Source organism: Kogia breviceps, chromosome 4 (assembly GCF_026419965.1).
Source record: "Kogia breviceps isolate mKogBre1 chromosome 4, mKogBre1 haplotype 1, whole genome shotgun sequence".
Classification (NCBI taxonomy): Eukaryota; Metazoa; Chordata; class Mammalia; order Artiodactyla; family Physeteridae; genus Kogia; species Kogia breviceps.
Window position 1 is genome coordinate 59,274,272 of NC_081313.1, and position 24,617 is coordinate 59,298,888.

The following is a 24,617-nucleotide window of genomic DNA, read 5'->3' on the forward strand; positions in this document are numbered from 1 at the left end:
AAATTCACATTAAGTTAATAAAGGAAAAAGGAACAGGCATTCTGGACCCTCCTTATTTTTGTTAATTAAGAAAGGGATTCAGGATCCCTTCCTGAGCTGGGAAGTTGTTGTGGTTTGTGTGGGGCTTGAAGCTTGAGGCCTTGACACCAGGCTCCACAGTCCTCCAGGCTGGAAAATCTCCCTGCCTTCCAAGTGGGGGTAGTCTCAGTCCTCCAAGACTGCGCTGGATAGAGGCCCACTTGAGTGTAATTTAAAAGGGTTGGGTGGTTAGAAAATGACATAAGAAACTATATATTTTTTTAAAAAACCCTCATTTTTGAAATTCTTGTTATTTTGCCTAATAACTTATACTAGAGATGGGAGAAAAGATTTGTATCTCATTTTATTGTCACCTCATCTTTCTTCATGCTACCTTTTGATATGTTTATAACATAGAGACTACTTTAAATGTTCTTATTTTGTGTAATTTGGCTTTCACTTTTTTTCTTGATGATAACATTTTTTAAAGGGCATACAAAGTTTAAAGTAATAGCTGTTTTCTTGGTGAGGAAAAATGTTTCATCTTTGATAACCTCCCATTTCTTACCAGACTAGGCTTTCTTTATGGGTGGGTCCTTTGTCACTCTGTTTAGGCATGCAGAAATGCAAGACTTTGTAGCAACCAAGGATAAAAGAGTAAGGCCATTTTAAAGTTGAACAGACTCCTGATACTTCCGGTAGTGTGTCCCCCCCAGACGGCTAAATATGTATTAGTTAGAATTCTTTCTGTTATGAGTGACAAAAATCCAGTTTAATCTAGAATAAACATTAAAGGTAGTTTATTAACTCCTAACTAAAGAGTTTGAGGGTGCATCTGGCTGGCTTCAGGCATGGCTGGCTCCAGCTCTTTTTTTTCCTCCCAACTCTTGGCTGTCTCTGTTGGCATTGATAGGTTTACTCTCCACATGGTGGGCAAGATGGCTACTAGCAGCCTCAAGTTTTATATATGAAAGCTCACAGGTGACTCTGATTGGCCTGTGGCTTGGCACGTAACCATCCTGAACCAAACACTCTGACCAAGGGGTAGATGGTGGAGCTATAATCAACAGCTCCACAAAAATGGGGCACAGGGGCTGTTCTCCAGTGGAAAAGATGGGGACAGGAAACAGGTCACCAGTGCTCTTTCCTGCTGTTCCAGGGCATTAGCAACCTTTAAAGGCTGTCTCCCCTCATTTCTTGTCACCTGCTCCCCAGCCACAAACACACACTCACACTGAGTTATGTACTCCCACAAATCGCCAGCTCAGGTCCTGCATTTCATTATGATCACTCGTATGTGTGTTCGTCTTCCCTGACAGACTCTGAGCTTCTTAACGTCGGGGTGCCATATTTTTTATCTTGGCCCCTCTTGCTTAGCACAGTATCTGACATATACATAGGTGCTTAGTAATTGTTGAATAAACAAGTGACTGATTTATAAGGATGTGTGACTAAATGTTTATATCATCAGTGCCTCTCATCCTCCTTTTTGTGATTTGTTTATATGGACCTTTATCTGTTGTCAGTATTTGCAGATGTTTGTATAAGCCAGACACAGTAATTTTGGCTCTGTCGTTTCCCAAGAGCTGTTCCTGGCTCAAGACTAGATCTGGATCTTCAGTTAGGGGTCTAATCTCACAAACAGCAAACGGAGGCCCCAAGCAGTTTCTGTCTCTTCCCTTTGAACCATCCATGGTGAGTCAGGATTTCAATCTCTGAAGGGCTGGGGATGTAGGTCTAATTGACCACATATCTGGCTCAAGAATATAAATGAGGTGAATTTTTGGTGCCAGTTTGTTTCTCCGGCCTCCCTACAGGCATGAGTGCAGAGCCCTGGAGGGCTGATCTATACACCCTTTTGTTTTGGCCATTTATTATTTTCGCACTTTTCCTTCCTTTCTCTTTAAGTTATTGGAGAATCATGAGCCGGTATCTCAAGTTAACAGTGACCATTATCTTTTTATTATCTTGCATTAGCAGGAGATCAGATAACAAATCTAGATTCAGGAACCTTCTTATAAAGAGTCTTGTATCTTGCTTTTCACATTTCAAACATCTTGCTAAGCTTTTAGTTAATAACGTATCAAGCCAATCTGTGAATGTTTTCTTTAGTCGAAAAAATACCTCTGCTGCTATTTTGCCACCCCAACTTCTTTTCCTGCTTTTAAATATCTTAGGTTAGAAAATCGAGTTTTTTATGGGTCTTTCATTGTTCTCGATGACATTTTGGCTGTTGAAAATGCAGTCTCCCTTTGCAATGTGAAAAGTTGGAGAAATTGCCATAATCAGAAGATTCTGCACTTGAACCTTCCCAACAAATCACACCTAAACATCCCTCTTAAGCTATATTCTCTGGATAATTCCTAATTTCTCCATCCCATTTCATATTGACCTATTCTCAAGAGTTATCCCGTTGATTCTTGGTGAACGTTAGAGGTAAATATATGAGCAAGCAAGGAGGGCCTAAAGAGAAGCAGTTGATACATGTCATGTCTGAATGAGTCTCGTAAGTATTAAACCCTGGACAATTTCTGCTTCAAACATTTTTATCAGTAAGGCAAGGCTTACTGAGCGATATGCAGGTGACTCAGATGGGGTCTGGCACAAAATCAGCTTCTCAATAAATTGTCGAGTGAAAGAACTATTCAATAAATGCAGAAAGTTGGTAAAATTGTTACATTTGAAAGGGAATCTCATTGTCTGATTGTGAGGTGGCATCTCCCCAGGTGCTTGGGAAGATTGTTTCCAAACGGTACTTCTCTACCCCCATAAAAATGATTCTGTGCTGATGCGGAGTTCCCACAGTTTGGGGCAACGACTCAGAAATGGATCTGGGGGCTTCCCTGGTGGCGCAGTGGTTGAGAGTCCGTCTGCCGATGCAGGGGACACGGGTTCATGCCCCGGTCTGGGAAGATCCCACGTGCCGCGGAGCGGCTGGGCCCGTGAGCCGTGGCCACTGAGCCTGCGCGTCCGGAGGCTGTGCTCCGCAATGGGAGAGGCCCACATACAGCAAAAAAAAAAAAAAAAAAAAAGAAATGGATCTGGTTTGAAGTGAGAGGGATTGTTATCACCCTCCCAGAGGAAGGGCGCAGAATGCTGTGACCAGAATCACCGCCTCGGCCTCCTCACCATCCCCTCCCCTCAAACTGCTTCCCACTTTGTTGCTTGTCTTGCCTGCTCAGTAAGTGTATAATGAACACCGGAGTTTGTGATTGATTTTCAGAAAGGAAGAAAACCATTCCTTTTGGTGGCAGAGCGGGGCCACATTGAAATGATAGAAAAACTTATCTTCCTTAATCTGCATACTTCAGAAAAGGACAAAGGTGAAATGGACTTTTATTTTATTTATTTTTTTTTTGCCGTACGTGGGCCTCTCACTGTTGTGGCCTCTCCCGTTGCGGAGCACAGGCTCTGGACGCGCAGGCTCAGTGGCCATGGCTCACGGGCCCAGCCGCTCTGCGGCGTGTGGGATCTTCCCGGACCGGGGCACGAACCCGCGTCCCCTGCATCGGCGGGAGGACTCTCAACCGCTGCGCCACCAGGGAAGCCCTGGACTTTTATTTCTTTACTGAGTACCAGAGAAAGGGGAGCGACAGTTGAGGTGTAGATTTGGTGATGGTATTTTGGTGAGCAGTAGAGTTGTTCAGTTGTTACTGCTTTCAGAGGGAATCATCGAATATCCAGGTGAAATCAACCCACTTTTTCAGTGGATCGCCCAGATTGCCAATTTTGCTCCATAAATGTTTGTGAAATCAATGGACTACATGGAATTTTCTACTGTCAACGCCAGTTGCTCTTTTCTTCCACTCAGGTCTGTGGGAGACTCAGCCCCACCTGACCAGGGAGGGAAACACTGGGTGGGCATCCATGTCTGTGTGCATATCTTTGATACTTTCCTTAGGAGAAATTCCTCGATGTGGAATTGTGGGTCAAAGAGCTCTGCACATTTTAAAATCTTTTGGTATATATTGCTAAAACTACCTCCCAGAAATCTGTCACCAGTTTGCCTTCTCAAAGTTATATAGAATTACTTTTATTGTCCCACTTTTGCTAGCAAATTAGCAGCAAAGGTAGAGCAAGGAACATGGATGGCTTTTTCCTTTCTCGTTCAAACGGCTATTTATTTTCATTTAACACTTTGAAAGTATGAATTTCACTTAAAACTGTGGAAAACATGGCCACTACTCTATCCACAGCTTTAACAGTCTAAAGTAACTCATGGTGGTTCATTTGTTAAACCATTCACTTATTCACCAAAAAAAAAAAAATTTAGTATGTGCTCTATGCTAGGTAGAGTATGTTTTCTTATTCTAGAAGCCTACAGGGCAAGAAGAGCATACTAAAAATAATATATCGGGCTAAATGCGGTAATAGATGTATATACAGTGTGCTGTGGGAACACAAAGGAAAATCTGTTTCAGAAATATCACAGGCTTCACGGAGGAGGTGGTATGTTATGTGGGTCTGCACATTTGAATGGACAGTGGTACGAGGAGATTGGTGGAGGGCACAAGGGTAGAGTATTTCAGACAGAGGGAAGAGCCCCTTTGTAAAGGAACCAAGGCATGAAAGAGCATGGTGTGTCCTGGGAATGACAAGTTCAGGGTGGCAGAAACTGAGGAGAGGTGGGCTGGGAAAGGTGGATGCCAAGTGGGCCAAGGCAGAGAGACCATGAAAGGCTGTGCTCACCAGGAGGAGGGGTGATTCTGACCTATTGGCAGCAGAGACCTTGGAGGGTTTTAAGCAGCGAACAGGGATGGGATCCATCCTGGGTGTAGGCAGGTAACTGTCACCGCGGTTTGAAGGGGGCATTGGTGCCTGGAGAGGCAGGTGGTGGAGAGTCCCAGTCAGGTGACTGCAGAAGGGGCTGAAGCAAGAGCTACAGAAAGCCTCTCACCGAGGCTCTCACTGGCAGCAAGCAGGATGAGGTGGTAGGAGGAGACAGAGGCCACAGGATTTGTGACCAGGGGGATACAGAGAGGGCAGACTTTCTGGCCCCTAGCTCTCTGGCTTGGACTCCCAGGAGGGTGGGGTGCCCATCCCTGAGCTGTGGGGTACAGGGGAGGAAGGGGTGATGCATGGTGAGTAGTAAGGGTTTCGGAGGGTTCACTCTGAGGCACCGGAGTGGGGAGGGGGTATATTCAGGTGGAGGGCGGCAGGGAGTTAGAAACCCGGCCTGGGGTTCTTGTAAACCCCTTTTGAGTCATCTGCTCTGGGTGGTCACTTTTTAACCTCTGGCTCAATGCCTTTGCGGCTGGTTGTTTGGAGACTCATGTGAGTGGAGTCCTCTTGGACTTCATAGTTTAATATTCTGACGAATTCTAACTTGGCACCTCTCCTGAGAGCTACTTTAAGAAGTAATATAATCATTTACTTTAAGACACCATTGATTGTAAGGCACATCATTATTTCATGTAACACTAAGAAAAAATAATGCTGCCAATTAAACTGTGACACAAAAAACTCTTGTCATTTAGAATATTTTATATCATTGAGTTTTTAGACTTTTATCTTAGATTTTTAAAATCATATACATACAAAGGACCAAATAAGCAAGGGAGCTTGGTTAAGTATTCCTATACTTCATACATTGAGTTGAATTCTTCTAAATCACTTTCTCACTCAGTCTTGATGTCCTTGCTTTTCCAGACAAAATTTTGTCTTTTGTGCCTTCAAAGATGCTTGTGATGCAGTGTTTCTTCAAAAGGTGCCCTGCTGGGCTTCCCTGGTGGCGCAGTGGTTGAGAATCCGCCTGCCAATGCAGGGGACACGGGTTCGAGCCCCGGTCCGGGAAGATCCCACATGCCGTGCAGTGGCTGGGCCTGTGAGCCATGGCCGCTGAGCCTGTGCTCCGCAATGGGAGAGGCCCCAACAGTGAGAGGCCCGCATACTGCAAAAAAAAAAATTAAAAAAAAAAAAAAAAAAAAGGTGACCTGCTATAGATTCTGAGATTTTCTTTTAAGCCACTGACACCCGTTCTGATTTAATGCAAATCACAAGCCATGACAGCTATATCACATCTGCTGCCCGGTTGACTGAGATTGTGAGGTGCACCCTGATCTCAGATATGTTAACATGAGAAACAGGATGTGACTTAGAGTTGGTGGCGTATGGTCATAAAAATAGCAACTGTAGGCAACAAAATGAAAACTGAAGGCTGTGAAAGTGGACATGTGTGATGCCTGGGAAAAGTCAGTATTCCCCTTGGACCAGAGAAGCATAATCAGCCTGGTCACATGCATACCTGGACTGGGATTAAAAGCAGGGCTCTGACTGCCTGGGTCTGATCCTGGCTCCATCACCCCAGCTAGATGATTTTGGGCACATTACTTGGCCCCTCTCAGCCTTAGCTTCCTCATCTATCAAATAGCCTCATAAGGCCTTAGTGAGGTTTCAAATGAAAGGCTGTGTCACACACTTAGTTCAAGGAATGGTGCCTGGCACATGGTAAGTGTGCAACAAGTGATATCTGGTGTCATCACCAGTGTTATCTGGGTGCAGTAAGTGGAATCTTGGTTATCATCGGTATCAGTGGTACATATTGTTATTATCCTCCTTTTTCTCTCTTCCAGTTCCTAGGAGAATGTAAGCAAGGCTTTCAGCTGAGGATCATGGACAAAAGTAGAGCCTTGATTTGTTCTTGTTTTTGTTTTTTTGCGGTACGCGGGCCTCTCACTGTTGTGGCCTCTCCCGTTGCAGAGCACAGGCTCGGGACACGCAGGCTTAGCAGCCATGGCTCACGGGCCCAGCCGCTCCGCGGCATGTGGGATCTCCCGGGACCGGGGCACGAACCCGCGTCCCCTGCATCGGCAGGCAGACTCTCAACCACTGCGTCACCAGGGAAGCCCGATTTGTTTATTTTTATGTGTGTGACCATCTGACGTAGTGATGATCAGGTTGAACTAGTTTAACTTAAAGAAGATCCTAGGAATTTGGTCTTCTTGAATAAGAGTTATGAATGTGAGAAACTCAAAAAGAACATGATTCACCTAGGATAAATCTTAGCCATGATTGGCCTTCACAAATCAATATAGAGATCCAGTCCTATAATCATAGGATTTAATTTAAAGTCTTAGTTGTGCTTGCCCTGTTTTGCTTTAATACTTTGCCACTGGAATGTGTGCACTTGGATTTCATCTACCTTTTAGCTATTTTCGTGTTGGGGCACATTGAGGAAAAGTCATAAAGTCCAACAAACTGTAATTGTAGATTGTTATAGGTTGTATTTGCACAAAGTAAAGTATCTAGTGATAATATTAGCCTTTTGGATGAAGCCCATAATGTACATACAGTCTTGGGCTGCCTCTGTTTCCTGACATAGGCTGTTGCCTGACCAGTTGGGCTAGGCTCATGGAACTAGGCTCTAGAGCAGTGGTCTCCAAACATTCTGGGTTGCAAACTCATACCAGTAACAAAAGTTTGAGCATGCACCTAATCACATGTACATTTATAATTAAATTAATATATTATAAAACATATGCCAGAAATAGACATTTTAAAGATTGAGATAAAAATAAACATAAATCGCAATTTTCATATTTTTCTCTACACTGAAAGGATTATCTTTTAAATATCTGATGTATTTTCCTTCCAGTTTTCTTTGTGTTCCTATGCATGTATATTTTTGTGCCTGCCCAAAATTCATTTAACTGTTCTTTAGCTCTTGGACATTTAGGTGTTTTTTAAATCTTTTTTAATTAATTAATTAATTTTTGGCTGTGTTGGGTCTTTGTTTCTGTGCGAGGTCTTTCTCTAGTTGCGGTGAGCAGGGGCCACTCTTCATCGCGGTGCGCGGGCCTCTCACTATCTCGGCCTCTCTTGTCGTGGAGCACAGGCTCCAGACATGCAGGCTCAGTAGTTGTGGTTCATGGGGCAGTTGCTCCGCGGCATGTGGGATCTTCCCACACCAGGGCTCGAACCCGTGTCCCCTGCATCGGCAGGCAGACTCTCAACCACTGCGCCACCAGGGAAACCCCTGACATTTAGGTTTTGTTCAGTTTTTCTTTACTATTAAAGTAATGCTGTCATGAACTTCTTTGTGTACAAACTTTAGTCTGTATTCCTCATTATTTCCTTTGGGTATGTTCTTAGAGGTAGGATAGCTGGGTCAAAGATATAAATGTTTATTAGGCTCTTGATATATTAAAGACATGAATTCTTTCCTTCACAATTTTTGCAAATATTTTTCCACTGGGATTTGCCTTTTGGCATCTCTTTTCCTGGAAAAGGAGAAGGCAGATTATGAAAAGAAATTCCTCTCTAACAGATGGCTGTCCCAGGCTCTCAGGGGAAGCTGCTGGGATACAGTTTTTCCATCTCGGTGGGATAGGAACATTGGTTCCATGCTCTTTTGTCCCTGTTAACATGATTGTTTGTACCTAATGAGCTACAAGTAAAATTGTCTGAACTTATCCTAGCTGTTAGGCAGAATAATGTCCAAGGTGGAGAATGGTTAGGTAATGGGGAAGGAATTCTACATTTCTTCCCAATATTTTTAGGAAAGAATCTGCATGAGGAGGGGGAAATATCCAAGTAGCTATTGTGTGAGACCATTTCCTTCTTTTCTATGTTGTGGCCTAAACTAAACTCACTTTGTCCTACTAGAGTTTATCATAATGAGTTTCAGGAACCTTAACTACTAAGGTAGGGTATTACATTTTTTTAAATGACATGCAATATTTTAAATCAGTTTTAAAGGTTAAAACTGTACTTGGTACAAATGTGCTTCTATTTTTGTATTTCATACTGCATTTTAGTTCCTCATTTCCATGATTATCTTTTTTTTTTTTTTTTTGCGGTACGCGGGCCTCTCACTGCCATGGCCTCTCCCGTTGCGCAGCACAGGCTCCGGACGCGCAGGCTCAGCGGCCATGGCTCACGGGCCCAGCCGCTCTGTGGCATGTGGGATCTTCCCGGACCGGGGCCCGAACCTGTGTTCCCTGCATCGGCAGGCGGACTCCCAACCACTGTGCCACCAGGGAAGCCCCATGATTATCTTTCTTAACAAGCTGTTACCTTCTTGTAGACAGGGTCTGGATTCTAGTTGTTTTCCCAATCCCAATACATACTACTGTCTGACAAACAGCAGGTCTCTAATAACTGTTTGTTAGATTAATAAAGATAGAGAGTATGAATGATGAAGGGAAGGTGAGAAAGGAGGCAACATAACAGAGTAGTTAAGAATGCAGGCTTTGGAGCCAAAGAGCTAGACTTGCATCCTAGCTTTGCCACTTTTCAACTGAGGCTTAGTTTCTTTATGTGGGGATAATAACCCTGACCTCGGAGTCGTTGTGCAGTTAAACTGTGCCAACGCATATAGTCTTGGCAGTATAAGTTGGCACATAGATGCTCAATAAATGCTATCTATTAAGAGTAATGCACAAGAGTTAGAGAAAGCATGCTGTTTCTCAAGTAATTTCATTCCATGCCAAGGGGCAATTAATTTTAACTTTTTTTCCCGTTTGTTAGAATGGCGAAACACCATTCTTCTTAGCTGTTGAAGGAGGTCATGAAGAATGCAGCAAAGTGCTACTGGCAGCAGGAAGTGATATCAACATTCCAAATAAAGTATGTGCTCCATGTCTATTTACTCACACAGGGAGGGGGACTCAGAATGTTCTTTGGGTAATGTGGTCCTGCACTGACCCATTCACTGGGCTTTTGTAGAATTAATACAGTTGTCCCTCATATCCGTGGGGGACTGGTTCTAAGACCTGCCTAGGGGTACCAAAATCTATGGATGCTCCAGTTCCTTATGTAAAATGGTATAATACAGTCCTTGTCTGTGGTTATCCATCCAGCTGTGGGGAGCAGGAGGATTTGGAGGGCAGATTGTATTAATAATTTGCTTACTTTGGGGTAAGAATGACTTACTTCTGACATTCCCCTATTAACGTTTCCTCAAAAACAGTATCATTCTTCCTATTTATTTGGGGAATAACTTATTTGGAGAATAATTGAAAATAGGGCAAAAGTAGCAGATAGTTGTTGCTTCTCAACCAGATACTTTTATTCTACTTTGTTTTCTTCCTAGAAACAAGTAGTACCTGGCTTACACACAGTAGACGCTGAAAAAGAAAATTGTGTAAAAAGCCAAGTGGTCATTCTGGAGCCTGAAGAAGACAGGATGATGCCTTCTTCTAAATACAAAATACAAAATACTTTGGTGCTGAGATCCTTTGACACTGATCTTCATTTATTTTAAAATATTTTATATTAAAAATTTTTTTGGCCGCACTGAGCAGCTTGTGGGATCTTAGCTCCCTGACCAGGAATGGAACCGAGGCCCATGGCAGTGAAAGCACCGAGCCCTAACCACTGGACTACCAGGGAAGTCCCTCACTGTATGAAATTATATATACATAGACAAGATTGCAAGAGAGAGTGGAATATGTAGGGTGAGGTGATTCCCACTGACGTTGCAAGGTTTGTTTTTTTGTTTTTGAGGTACGCGGGCCTCTCACTGTTGTGGCCTCTCCCGTTGCGGAGCACAGGCTCCGGACACACAGGCTCAGCGGCCATGGCTCATGGGCCCAGCCCCTGCACGGCATGTGGGATCTTCCCAGACCGGAGCACGAACCCGTATCCCCTGCATCGGCAGGCGGACTCTCAACCACTGCGCCACCAGGGAGGCCCCGTTGCAAGGTTTTTTATGCGATAAATGAGCCCAAAGTTAAGAATTCACAGGGCCCAGGAAACATTCAGAATATGGAGAGCGGTGCTGTTTTTCTGTCATGCCCAGGTGCCCCTCTGCCCCCAGTCTGCAGCCTCCCTGGAAAGGCTTCCCTTATTAGCAAGATCCTCCTGGGAGAACTCCTTTTGGCTCACCCCGTTGCTCTATTCCTCCCTCCCTTCTGTACTTAATTATTTGGCCCTCTGAAGGGTTTGCTTTGTAATGGCTTTCACATGCTCACATTCTCCCCACCCTGCCCTGACTGTAGGCTCCACGTTGTCCGTATCCTTATGGCCTTGGCCTCATCCAGACAGCCTGGAAATTGTCCTAAGTCAGTTTTACATCTTTTACATCATCTTGGGTTTTCCCCGGAGTTCATTAGCACACTTCCTGGATCAATAGCCTCAGCCCCCACTGCTGTCCACACCTCTCTCCACCCAATCCAGTAAAGGCCCCGCGGGAAACAAGCAGCAGGAAGCAGGAAGCCAGAAGCAAGGATACACACCAGGGTTGTGTGAGACTCATTTTGCTTTCACATCTGTAGGTGATTACTGTGTTTGATCTTGGAAATGCTTCACTCCCTGACATTAGTTAGTCTTGTTCTCAGGAGCTTGCTTTGCACCCACCCAGCTAAGGGGAGAGGGTAAAGGTCGAGTCATTTCTGAGGAGGTTAGTGGGGAGACATTGTGGATTTAGCTGCCTATAGAGACCGCCTCCATTTGGGCTGGGTGGAGAGGCTGCCTAGCTACCCTGGGTCCAGTGAAGACTTTCTGTAGACCCTAAGAATTCCATATTTCTGGAGGTCCTATACTCACATGTTATCAAATAACTTTAAATGCCCCCACATTCCACATAAAATATCTCTTTTCTTTTGCTGTAAATTATTTTTTAAAGGCTTTTTAATTTGTGCATTTACAATCATTTGGATACGATAAACTACCTTAATTTATGATTGACTCTGATTTCTTAGAACTCTGCAGACCTGAGAATTTGAGGGAGGTGAAAACATTTAACCTACAAATTGTTTACAGCGTAATGAATACTTTATGAAGATTACATTTAGCAATCAACGAAGTATGAACATGTCAATTAAATATTCACTTCAGTTTTGTGCTTTTCTTTTGGTATCTTGGAACCAACTTTTTTTAAAAATAAAGAATGGCATGACTTTTTAAAAAAATTATTTTATTTTATTTATTTAGTTTTGACTGCATTGGGTCTTCGTTGCGGCGTGCTGGCTTTCTCTAGTTGCCGCGAGCCGGGGCTGCTCTTCGTTGTGGTGCACAGGCTTCTCATTGCAGTGGCTTCTCTTGTTGTGGAGCACGGGCTCTAGGAGCGTGGGCTTCAGTAGTTGTGGTGCACGGGCTCAGTAGTTGTGGCTCGTGGGCTCTTGAGTGCAGCAGGCTCAGTAGTAGTGGCGCACAGGCTTAGTTGCTCCCTGGCATGTGGTATCTTCCCAGACCAGGGCTTGAACCCTTGTCCCCTGCATTGGCAGGCGGCTTCTTACCCACTGTGCCAGCAGGGAAGCCCAACTTTTTTTTAAGATTTCAAATATTTATTTAGCTCTTAAGAAGTCTGTAGGCCCTACACACTGTGCCTGTTGTGCCTCATGGATAAAATACCACAGACTCCTATAGCTCTTCCCACTACAGGGTTCCTGGCTTTGGGCTCTTCACAAGCCTGTTTCTGCATCAGATCTTTCCATTGGGGGGACACTTCCTACCATTCTGATCTCAGTCTAGACGTCACCCTATCCTAGAAGCTTTTCTTGATCACTCACTGGAAAGTAACCATCCAGTCATGCTATTTTACTTCTCATTGTAGCATTCTCATTGTCACTAGCTGATGTTATTCTTCTAATAATGTCTAGAATCTAATAAATGGGTTCTATATCTACTGATCTACTGACCTACCAATCAACTGATTGTCCACCTCTACTGAATGTAACATCAGAGATCTTGTCAGTTTAGTCATAACCCCCGTAATCTAACATGGGGGCTGACACGTAATAAGTGCTCAATAATTTTTTGTGGAATGAATAAGATGATACTTGTGATTATTGTACACATTTACTAGCTCATTTATTTTCCAAGTGTTGCTTTTGTTTGAGAGAAAGAGGTAGGATGGTGTGGTAGGCAGAATAACAGCCCCCAAAGATGTCCACATTATGACCCTTGGAACCTGTGAGTATGTGAGGTTACATGACAAAGGGGAATTAAGGTTGCTTTGCAGACGGAATTAAGGTTGCTCATCATCTGACCTTACAATGAGATTATCCAGGTGAGCCTAATGTAATCACCAGGGTCCTTTAAAAAGGAAGGAGGAGGGGCTTCCCTGGTGGCGCAGTGGTTGAGAGTCCGCCTGCCGATGCAGGGGACACGGGTTCGTGCCCCGGTCCGGGAAGATCCCACATGCCGCGGAGCGGCTGGGCCCGTGAGCCATGGCCGCTGAGCCTGCGCGTCCGGAGCCTGTGCCCTGCAACGGGAGAGGCCACAGCAGTGAGAGGTCCGCGTACTGCAAAAAAAAAAAAAAAAAAGAAAAAAAGGAAGGAGGAGGCCGGCAGGGAGGTTAGAGGGATGCAACGTGAGAAGAACTCGGCACACCACTGCTGACTGTGAAGGTGGAGGAAGGGGGCTGCAAGCCAAGGAATGTGAGTGGTTTCTACAAACTGAAAAAGGTAAAGAAATGGATTCTCCTGAAAGCCTCCAGAGAGGCCTTTATTTTCACCCAGTGAGACTCATTTCAGACTTCTGACCTCCAAAGCTGTAAGATAATACATTTGTATTGTTTAAGGCACTAAGTTTGTGGTAATTTGTTATTAGCAGCAATAGAAAACTAATAATATAGGTGGTTATATCATTTTTACAGAGGAAGACATAGAGGCCCATCCTTGAGAGGACATTTATTCAAGGTCATATAGGCATTTAGTATCAGCTCAAGCTAGACTCCAGTTGGTCAGAGCATGTATCATTCCTGTGAGTATTTATACCACTTATCTATTACTTCATAACAAACCAACCCAAAGCACAGTGGCTTAGAACAAAGCACTGTTATCTTTCCTGGCTCTGAGGGTTGACTGAGCTCAGCTGGGAGATTCGTACATTGGGTCAGGTGTGTGGTTGCCGTCAGTTTCGGCCAGGACTTCAGTCGTTTGCAGACTTACCTGAGGTTGATGTCCACGGTGGCTCACTCACATGCCTGGCAGTTGAGGTTGGCTATCAGCTGGGGCTCTTGACAAGAGCACCAGCGTGTGGCGTCTGCATTGCCTTCGCATAGCATGGCAGCTGGCTTCCATGATGTGCGGAGCAGAAGCTGCCAGGCCAGTTAAAGAGTCACACCTGGAAGTAGCACACTGTCACTTCTGCCATATTCTACTGGCCAAAGCAGTGACAGGGTCTGCCCAGATTCAAGGGCGTGAAGAAATAAACCCCACTCCTTGGTGGGGAGTGGCAGGGTCACATTGCAAAAGAGCAGATTGGATGGGACATACTTATGCAGCCATTTTAGGAAAACATACTAACCTACCGCCTCCTTATTCTGAGGACCTGAAAATACTTTGCAGCAATCCTGCAATTACAGGACACCCCCTCCCTGGGATACCAAAATCCAAGGATGCTCAAGTCCCTTAAATAAAATGCATAGTATTGGCATGTAAGCTATGCACAGCCTCCCATGTACTTTATTTAAAATTTTTTTTACTTATTATTTTTGGCTTCGTTGCTGGGCGCGGGCTGTCTCTAGTTGTGGCGAGCGGGGGCTACTCTTCGTTGTGGTGCGCAGGCTTCTCATTGTGGTTGGCTTCTCTTGTTGTGGAGCACGTGCTCCAGGCTAGTGGGTTTCAGTAGTTGTGGCTTGCAGGCTCTAGAGCTCAGGCTCAGTAGTTGTGGTACACAGGCTTAGTTGCTCTGCGGCATGTGGGATCTTCCCAGACCAGGGCTCGAACCTGTGCCCCTGCACTGGCAGGCAGATTCTTAACCACTGTGCTACCAAGGAAGTCCCCTGCCATGTACTTTACATATCTCTAGGTTACTTATAGTACCTAATACAATGTAAATTCTATGTAAATAATTGTAAATAGAATGTAAATGTTATGTAAGTAGTTGCCAGCACATGAGCGAATTCAAGTTTTGCTTTTTGGAACTTTCTGGAATTTTTTTTAAAAATATTTTTGATACATGGTTAGTTGAATTTGCAGATGCAGAACCCGTGAATTTGGGGGACCAACTGTAACCAGTCAATAACTATTCACTGACCTTGTCTTATTGCAAGGCCTTTTGGAGGAGGGCAGGATAATCAAGAGCAGGCCCTGACCTAAGTAGTTTGCTCTCTAGCATGGGCACTAAGTGAAGGAGAGATGCTAAAGAAGTTGAGTGAAAGGGCTGTGAGGGAACCTGCACATAGGCAGCAATCATGCTGAGTTCTGAGGTGGTACCTGTAAAGGGGAGGGTCGCTAGTAAATGGTCAGGACAGGAGAGGGTGGATGCACTTCTGGGGCCAATACCAAGTTCAGCTCTTTTGGCTCAAGGAGGGGGTTGGCAGGGTGTATAGAGAGAAGGCTTGGCCCTAGTCCACTTCGTACTTCCTGGAGAAGGGAAGCGGTTTTAGCTCATATTTGCCTGAGGCATGTGTTGTCTAGGACTCTGTCTCTTTTAAATGGGAGACACCTAGAAACAACCAAAAGCCCCCCCAGCCCCAAATGATCAGAAACACAATGAATTTTTTTAAACTCATACTATTTTATTGTATTTATTGATTACCATGGAATGAACACCAGAAAGCATGCTAGATTCTAATGGGAATCCCTCCCTGCCTTCTCTCTCTACCTGTCTCCTGCAGCTCAATATCGGTGCTTTGCAGATAGCAACCCCGAATGGCCATGCATCCCTTGTCAGCTTTCTTCTCAGTGAGAACATTGATCTGTACTAGAAGGTGGAAGTGAGTCAGTCTATTATGATAACATGGGCTTTGATCCCAGCTCTGTGAGGCTGGCTGTGCTGGGAGATGCTCCTTGCAGATGCATGGAGGGCTGGAGGGGGAGACAAGTGGTCACAAAGGAGGAATTCTTTCTGGGAGGGCCTACTGACTCCTTCTGGAGACCAAGTCTTAATCTTAAGAAATACAACCCAAGGGATGAATTTTAGAAAGTCATTGAAGTTCCTGAGCAAAATGAAATCTTTGTGTTTTAAATATTTGCATTTGCTGCAGTTAATTTTTCTCATTTATCTAGAGATGCCAGTCTTGTATTAAATTTATCAGTCTGGGAAAATGATGAAACTGCTGTTAATAGGAAGGAGAATGATTATTTTTCCCCCTTCACTGACTGAACTTGTTTTTCAGTCATTTGTATTGATTTAGGTTTTCTGAAGTTCGAATTGGCTTTGGTAGAATTAACAAAGGCCCTCTGTGCTGGAATTAGTTGGGGAAACATTCCCTTATTTGTCACTCTACTTTCATTTCTCCTGTGAGAATATTCTTTTCTCTGATATTGCTTAGCCATTACTATTTATTGTATTAACTGGAGAGGAGGGATGTGATTTAACCCATGACTGGTAGTTTTTGGAGAATGGCATTATGGGAATTGGTTCTGACCTTGCCTGGTCCATCCAAGGATGCTTCCTGTTTCTCAGGAGGAATTGGGCCCCAGCAAAGCCAATGGTCCCAGCAGGAAGGGCACTGCTTACGTCCCTGGGATGAGGGATACGTTCTGTTTTTTCATCCTTAGCGCCTTTAGAGAGAAGGTCCTCTCTGAGCAGAAGAGGTCTGCACAGAAAGCTTTCCCCTCCTGCTACCCCTCTGCCCCATCTGTCTCTCACTTCCCTTGATCACCCTTGGACAGTCTGACATACGCAGACATAGCATTCCACCTGCCCCTGCTTTCCTTCTCCTCTGTGTGCTGGTGACTCCTTTGCTAACTCACTACATCTCTCTTCCATCCGTCTACCCCTGTTTCCTGGGAAGGAGCCTGGTGCTGCTGTTGGAGTCAGGAAGGTCTGGGTTCAAATCCTGTCTCTGCTCCTTCCTAGCTCCGATGCCTCACGGAAGTGATTTCACGTCTGTGCCTCATATATAAAGTGGGGAAGAGAAGCCCTAACTGCTAGGGTGGTTGTGAATGAAAAGCTGTTAGCCCGGTGTTTCAAACAGAGTATAAACTGTAGGGGAAGTGAGTGAGTAGTAGGCACCATTAGGAGAATATGTTGTTTGTGCGTAAATGATGCTGATTAATATCATCTCCTCCACTTGAGCAGCACTGCACCGTCCTCACCACCCACCTTGCAGCATCTGTGTCTTTCCACGCATTTTGCCTCTCAGCTCAACTGCTGTTGTGCACACAGTCTCACTGTATCTTCTACCCTTGCTCTCTCACACCTGTACCCCTGCCCCTCTCCTCCCCACTAAATGCCCCTCACCTCACTCTCTCACACCTTACCTGTGTTCTCCTCGCCTTTTTTCCTCCTTGCATCTGCCTTTTCTACCCCCGGAGATGTATTTTCTCTCGAGCCTCCTGGGCCAGTGGCAGCTGGGTGGGAGCAAAGCAGCAGGAGTTTGTGTGTGTGACCCTGGAGGTGGGCACTGAGCCTGGCAGGGCTGGTAAGAAGTCCGTGGTAGAGGTGCCTGAGCGCATGGCTGGAAGACAGGCATCTTACCTACAAAGGAGGAGGAAAGGGGAGCAGGCTGCAAGGGCCTGGTGCATACGCGATGGCTGGGCTCTACATGGGTGGGAGGGCTGAGCACGGACGGGGCCCCTGGGTGAGTGGGGCATTAGTCCCACAACATGCTCTAGGGAGAAAGAGCTCAAGATCAAAGCAACTCGGGGAATGCTGAAGGGGAATGCTATTCCTTCCTTGTGGCTGTTCCCACTGTACTTTAGCTCTTTGAAGCCTCTGGAAGTCCTGCAGTTAAGCTATTTAATATTTTCTTAGCCTTCATATTTGAGCTCAAATGTCAATTCTTCAGGAAAGCCTTTTCTGACTTTCAGAAAGTTTGGCCCTCGGCTCACAGCCACATGTGCTCTCTTACCACTGTGCACTTTTCCTTCAAGGCACTTATCACAATTTGTAACTGTACATTTATTTTGTGACTTTAAAAAAAAAATCAATATCTGCTTTCCCTACTAGATGAAGGATTCCTTAGGATGGGCCATGTTCACCACTGAACTCCTAACAACCTGAAAAGAGCCTGGCCCATAATAGGTGCTCAGTGTCAAGTTCTAGAATGAATGAAGTGGGAAAGTGGGTTGCTGGTGAGCGGGATTTCTGTACAGTCTTGGCGTGGAAGTGATTGCTGAAGACTTACTAAGGGCCTGCAGCCATGTTGGGCAGTACCAGTATTCAGGAGATTATCAGGAAATGTCTGATGAAATGAGTCGCTTTTTGATCTGATTGATGAAGCCAGAATCTTTTGAATTTGAAATGTCATTTCTTTCTGCAGCCTAAGGAGTCCCGTCTTCATTTAGCTGCTATCAACAACCATATCACAGTGGTAAACAGCTTATTAAGTGCACAGCATGATATTGACATCTTAAATCAGGTAAGCCAGGCAAATCAGAACCTAGAGAGTCTATTTTCTTGTTTCAACTCAGTATGTGTGTGGTTTTTTTTTGTTTGTTTGTTTGTTTGTTTGTTTTAACATCTTTATTTGAGTATAACTGTTTTACAATAGTGTGTTATTTTCTCTTTTACAACAAAGTGAATCAGTTATACATATACATATGTTCCCATAACTCTTCCCTCTTTTGTCACCCTCCCTCCCTCAGTATGTGTTTAGGGGTAGTTTTGATCAAGTTGAAGGTGCTCTAAAGATTCCTGGGAAGAATATGCACATTCATTTTTTTTAATCCTTTTGCTTCTGTAAACCCCACTCCCACTTGCACACACATATTTTGTCTTTTTCAAACGCACAACTGGGATTCAGCCAGTGCATTATTCAACTATTCACATTTAACAGGCCCAGTACTTCTGATAGATAAACAGTAGCCCAGAGGTAAATTGCCAGAGGCTATTTAAATCAAAAGCTACTCCTCCAGTGTGAAATGTTGTAATTGGCAGGGAGCCCTTCTCCACAAGAAAGGAAGCTTTGTTTCTATATTATAGACAGTAAATGTATCTTCTTTTTGCCCAAAGGCAAAAGAGACCTCCTGGAATTTTTTTAAAAATCTCCATGAATTCAGGTCACTGGAGCAGAATCAAATGCAGCATAAAAGGCATCCATCACTGGCAGGAAATGGAAATGCTGAGGTGGAAGAATTAAAAGGATGGGGGTGGGTGCTGTCTGAGCCAGGGCCTGCTCTGGGAAGGGCTACCCTCTTCCAGAGGTCAGGGGTGGGAAGGAAAACTCTTGGGAGAGGGCCCTTGCCAGAGTCATGAGGACAGATGAGCCTCTGGACTCCTCGCTCCTTCCTGTCTGCCCCTTCCCAGGTGAGGGAGCAGCCACGTGTGGTGGGCATGCGTGTTCTAACCCACTGTGTCATCCTCGGTTTCCTCATCTGTGAAACCAGAGCACTGACTCACATCTCTGCTCCAACTCCAGCCTGTGAGGTCCCTGGTGCCCTGAGCTGAATGGGGACTTAACTCCCTGCCAGAGACCATCCTCCTCCCTGGTCTTTTACTATCCCAAAAGTTTGGGGGAAGAAAACCTCTCTTATTATTAAACATATGTATTCAACTATGTTAATGCCCCACATCTTTCCTCATGGGCAGAGTCTTTGCTCTACACATGGGCAGAACACACAAGTGATTCTGGCTTCACCAGAATTGGCTAGATCCACTCCAGTGAAGGAGGCTTGCTAGGCTGCCACCAAATTATAGAACTAGACTTTATCATTTATGGTTTTTGTTAGACCAGGAGTACACACAATGTATAAAAGAAAACATAAATAAGCTAAAACCTTACAATTTGTTTATAATCCCCCCAAAGAAAGAGAACTCTATTAACATTTTGGTGCATTTCCTGCCTTCTAGACGTCTAGCAGTTTTGCCACAGGGAGATTTTATGGGTATTTGATGTATGACACTTGTGTCTCTGTTCCATGTTGGTGTAGACTTTTGATAGATCTGTCAGTGTAAGTTCGATGTCATGGATAATGAACCCCCAGAGGGGCACATTGCCACCTAAAAGTGGGTCTTTAGTAAATGCTTGTTGATATTAATTATGTTAACATCCCAAGCAGGTTGGCCATATGCTCTAGTAGCAAGAGTCCTGGGCTAGATGCTACTGCCCAGCTGTGTGACCCTTGGGAAGTTGCTTCCTCTCTCTGATTTAGGAGTTGGGCTAGATTATAACCAATGTTCCTTTCTGTGCTAAAATTTTAGAATTGTCTTCACATCAGCATTCCTTTCAGTGGGAGGTTAAGATGGGTGATTTTCTTGTGATTTCATATATTTCTCTGAAGCATTCTTATCCTCTTCATGGGAAAGTGGTTATTCAAGAAAGAAATTAGAAGTCTTGCCCTCCTTTATACACCATAATGTAGGAAACTTACAAAATAGAGAAAAGCATCGAGAAGCCAATAAAAATAAGCTCTAATCCCTCTGTCTAGACATTATTATTCTTAACATCACCAATGCATTTCCTTCTTTCCCTCTGTTTTTTTTCTATAAATTGAGCTCAGCTAGATAGTGTTATTTCCTAAGGTTTTTAATGTTGTATCGTAAGCATTTTTCATTTTTAAAAATCTCTGAAATTATTTTTTATTGTGGCAAAATAAACATAACATAAAATTTACCATTGTAACCATATAAGTGTACAATTCAGTGGCATTGAGTACACTGACAATGTGCATAACTCTCACACCATCCATCTCCAGAACTTTATCTTCCCAGACGGAAACTCCATACTCATTGAACAATAACTCCTCATTCCTTCCTCTCCCTTCTCCTGGAAACCACCATTGCACTTTGTCTCTATGAACTTGACTACTCTAGGTATCCCATATTGAAATAATTTTTAAAAATCATTGGGCTTCCCTGGTGGCGCAGTGGTTGAGAGTCCGCCTGCCGATGCAGGGGACACGGGTTCGTGCCCCAGTCCAGGAAGATCCCACATGCCGCGGAGCGGCTGGGCCCGTGAGCCATGGCCGCTGAGCCTGCGCGTCCGGATCCTTTGCTCTGCAACGGGAGAGGCCGCAGCAGTGAGAGGCCTGCATACCGCAAAAAAAAAAAAAAAAAAAAAAAAAAATCATTTGTGATGGTTGCCTACTATTTCAATATGTGGATACACCATAATTTATCTCATGAGTTTCCTTATTAAACATGTAACTTCCTTTCAATTTTTCATTGTTATAAATAACACTGCAGTGAGTGTCTCCTCTACCTGTTTAAAACTATGTGACCTTATCTATTTTCCCTTACGCCTGTGTAGGACACCTTTGCTTTCTCTTTGTCTTTTTACTGTGCATGTTTTTTCTCTCCTTAACATGCTTGGATTACATTTTTGAACTTTCTCATGTCAGAGGCTGCAAACTCTTTTGCACGTAGCTGCTGATCTTGGAAATGTGGAACTGGTGGAAACCCTGCGGAAGGCAGTCAGTGACCTAAAGGACACGGGTTCGTGCCCCAGTGCAGGAAGGTGACAAGGTGAGTTCATGGGCTTCACTCTGTTTAGCTGAGCTGTTTGCTGAGTCCTTCCTGCCAGCTGTAAGCCTTGAGAGGTAGTATTACCACATCCTTTGTGAGATGGACACAAATTGGAGAGACCTTGTGTCTTGATAGTAACATCCCAATTTTTTTTTTTTTGTGGTACGGGGGCCTCTCACTGTTGTGGCCTCTCCCGTTGCAGAGAACAGGCTCCAGACGCACAGGCTCAGCAGCCATGGCTCACAGGCCCAGCCGCTCCGTGGCACGAACCCGTGTCGCCTGCATTGGCAGGTGGATTCTCAACCACTGCACCACCAGGGAAGCCCTTACATCCCAATTTTAATTGAGATAAGTTGGTAAGAATTTTTACTCTTAACAGTAAAATATACATTAAAAAAATTCAAATTATTTATTAGTTTTTTGAAAAGATGATAGATTCACATGGTTCAAGAACTTAAAAATTAGTAAAGGTTTTATAGTAAAAATTTCCCATCTACCGCGTCGCAATTTGTCTGGTTCTCATACTATCCTTGACATACGTACCCATTATTGTAAGTTTCTTCTGTTCTTGCCAGAATTTCTTTATGCATATAACAGCAAACATAAATATATTATACTCTTATTCCACTCCTCCATCTTTTTACACAACTGTGGATAACTATACATATTGTCCTACATTTAGCTTTTTTCCCTTACCAGTATAAAGCAAAGATCATTCCATATAAGTACATGGAAAGTGTCTTCTATTCTATACAGCTACATAATAGACTGTGGTGTGGATATATCATAATTTGTTTAGTTCTCAACTGATGGGCATATAAGTTGTCCTTAAGCTTTTGCTATTATAAATAGAACTGCAATAAATAAATTTATATGTGTCTAAACTTGTTTTTTGAATTTATTTAAAAATTTTTAATTGTTGTAAAATACACATAATATAAAATGTACCATCTTGACCATTTTAATTTTTTTTCTTTATTTAATTTATTCATTTCCTACTTTTTTTTTGGCTGTGCTGCGTGGCTTGCGGGATCTTAGTTCCCCAACCAGGGATTGAACCCAGGCCCTGGCAGTGAAAGCGCAGAGTCCTAACCACTGGACTGCCAGGGAATTCCCGTAACCATTTTAAAATGTTCATTTCTGTAGTGTTAAGAATATTCACTTTGTTATGCAACCAATCTCCAGAACTCGTTCATCTTGCAAAACTGAAACTCTATGAACAACAACATTCATTTCCTCCTCCCTGAGCCCCATTCCACTTCCTGTCTCTATGAATTTGACTACTCTGGGTACCTCATCTAGGTGGAATGGTACAGTATTTTCCCTTTGGGGATTGTGTCCTCAAGGCTCAACCAAGTTGCAGCATGTGTTAGAATTTTCTTCCTTTGTAAGGCTAAATACTATTCCCTTACATGTATATGCCACATTTTGTTTATCTGATCATCCATGGATAGACTTTTGGGTTGCTTGCACCCTTAGGCCATTGTGTAGGTGTGTTTTTAAAGACAGACAGCTTTGTTTCTTTCACATGCAGTTCCACAGGCTCAGCCATGGCAGGATTGGGGTTCCAGCTTTACTGAAAGGTGTAGAAGAAGACACTGTGTGGCCTCCCTGGCTAGGTACTCACTCACATCTTAGCTCAATTCTCCCATCTCCTTTGTGAGGCAGTCGAAATTATCCCAGTTTATAAGAGAATATTTGATGACATCAGGGCCATTGTAAGAGGCAGAGCTGAGCTTCAAAGCCAAGGCTACTGGCTGCTTGGCTGCCCAGCACTTCCAGAAGTTGCAGTTTTTCCTTCCTAGTCTTCGACCTCACTGGTCATCAGGTCAGTGCAAGCCTGCGTCCTCCCTAGTCTATTTCAGAATCACAGGTTGCATGTTTGTGGGATCTGAAGTAGTGATATGTTACTTTACTTGTCCCAGTGGGTTTTCTTTTTCTGATCATGAAAGTAATACAATTTGGAAAACAGAAAAACATAGGGGAGGAAAACACAATCACCCATATTTCCATCACTTAGGTGGAATTACACAAGTAGTGGCTCATTAACTTCTGTTAACATTTAGCATTAGTATTAACATTTAGCATTAGTATTAACATTTAGCATTTGTAGCTAAATGTTAATAGCTTCCCGTTCTTTCTTTTATTCTACTTTGTCAATAACACTTAACACCTCCAGGGCAGTCTGGTGAGTAGAGACTCTAAAGCCTTGGGCAGGGAACTTATTATGTTGGGCCCCCATTGCAAGTGGAGTGGATATTCCAGTGAACACGTGCTACAGCTTGATTCTGTTTTCAGAACAAAAGCCACAGTTTCCTGGGACTCACAGTCTGATTTCCCAGATTTCTTTTCTCCTCCTCCCTCTTTTCTAAACACTTCTGGTGCCTAGCTGGCACCCAGGACATATGTAATTAATGAATAAAACCTATCTTTTCTGCCTGTTCCCACAATTTTTACCAAAGATAAGTGACTGTTTCTAAGACTGAATTAAGGTCTGCTCAGGATGGAAAAAAAAGAGCCAAGTTTTGGTATAAAGTTGACTTTCCCTGTCCTCTCAGCCTGTGATGTCACAAAGCTCTCCGAGGGCCACCCGCCCTCAACAGCGCAAGTATTTGGATTTCTACTCCAGCTATACTCTCTGCGAAGGTTTTCCTATGAGCTTGAAACCTCTGGCTCCCAGAATGCTGCCTTCCCAAAATAGGCTAATTATGGTGATTCAGATGGCTTTACAAGACAGAATTTGGATAGCATACGATTAGAGGCTTGCTAAATGCCTGCAAAATGCAGTTCTTCCTAATTTCATTACTGTCTCTTGATTAGACGCTGATTACTTTCAGCTCTAATTTTCAGGCTCACCTGGGTCTCAGTTCCTGGACTAGCAGGCAAATCATTTGAATTGGTGGCAGTTGGATTTCACAGATACTCAGCCATGTGAGAGAATTATCAGGATAAGTTTCTGGATCTCTAAGCATAGAAACATGGGTTTCTGAGGTTGGAACTTCTTCCGAGGTTACTTCTGACCATTCATTTAAATTATCTTCAGGATCCCTGAGCAGATTTTTCATGGGTCATTTGGAAAACAAATGAGGACCACCATCTTTTGCTTGGGAAAAAAGTGTAGGTGTATAGCTTGTGCACTGCATAAAATCTTGGGGACACTGCTTGCAAAGCTGTGTGCTTTAGCTTTGAACTACATTCATCTTGACCAAGGTACGTCATTTGTAATTTGTATAAGGTACCATATGGGTGCCAGGCCATTCATGCCCCAAATTATGTCTAGAACAGCCTTTATTGCTCATTCCATTTGGTTAAGATTCCAACTCCAACCCCTCATCTTTGGTTAGAGGTGGTATGAT

General features: G+C 43.8%; 1 protein-coding gene across 1 annotated transcript in view; it reads left to right on the plus strand.

Annotated features, from left to right (window-relative positions):
* The window catches only part of ANKDD1B (ankyrin repeat and death domain containing 1B), a 57,822-nt gene that overhangs the window by 23,013 nt on the left and 10,192 nt on the right, over positions 1–24,617 (plus strand). The window contains 5 exon segments of the mRNA XM_067033296.1: positions 3,242–3,379; positions 9,487–9,585; positions 18,119–18,217; positions 21,138–21,253; positions 23,837–23,972. Coding sequence (XP_066889397.1) covers positions 3,242–3,379; positions 9,487–9,585; positions 18,119–18,217; positions 21,138–21,253; positions 23,837–23,972 — 588 coding nt within the window.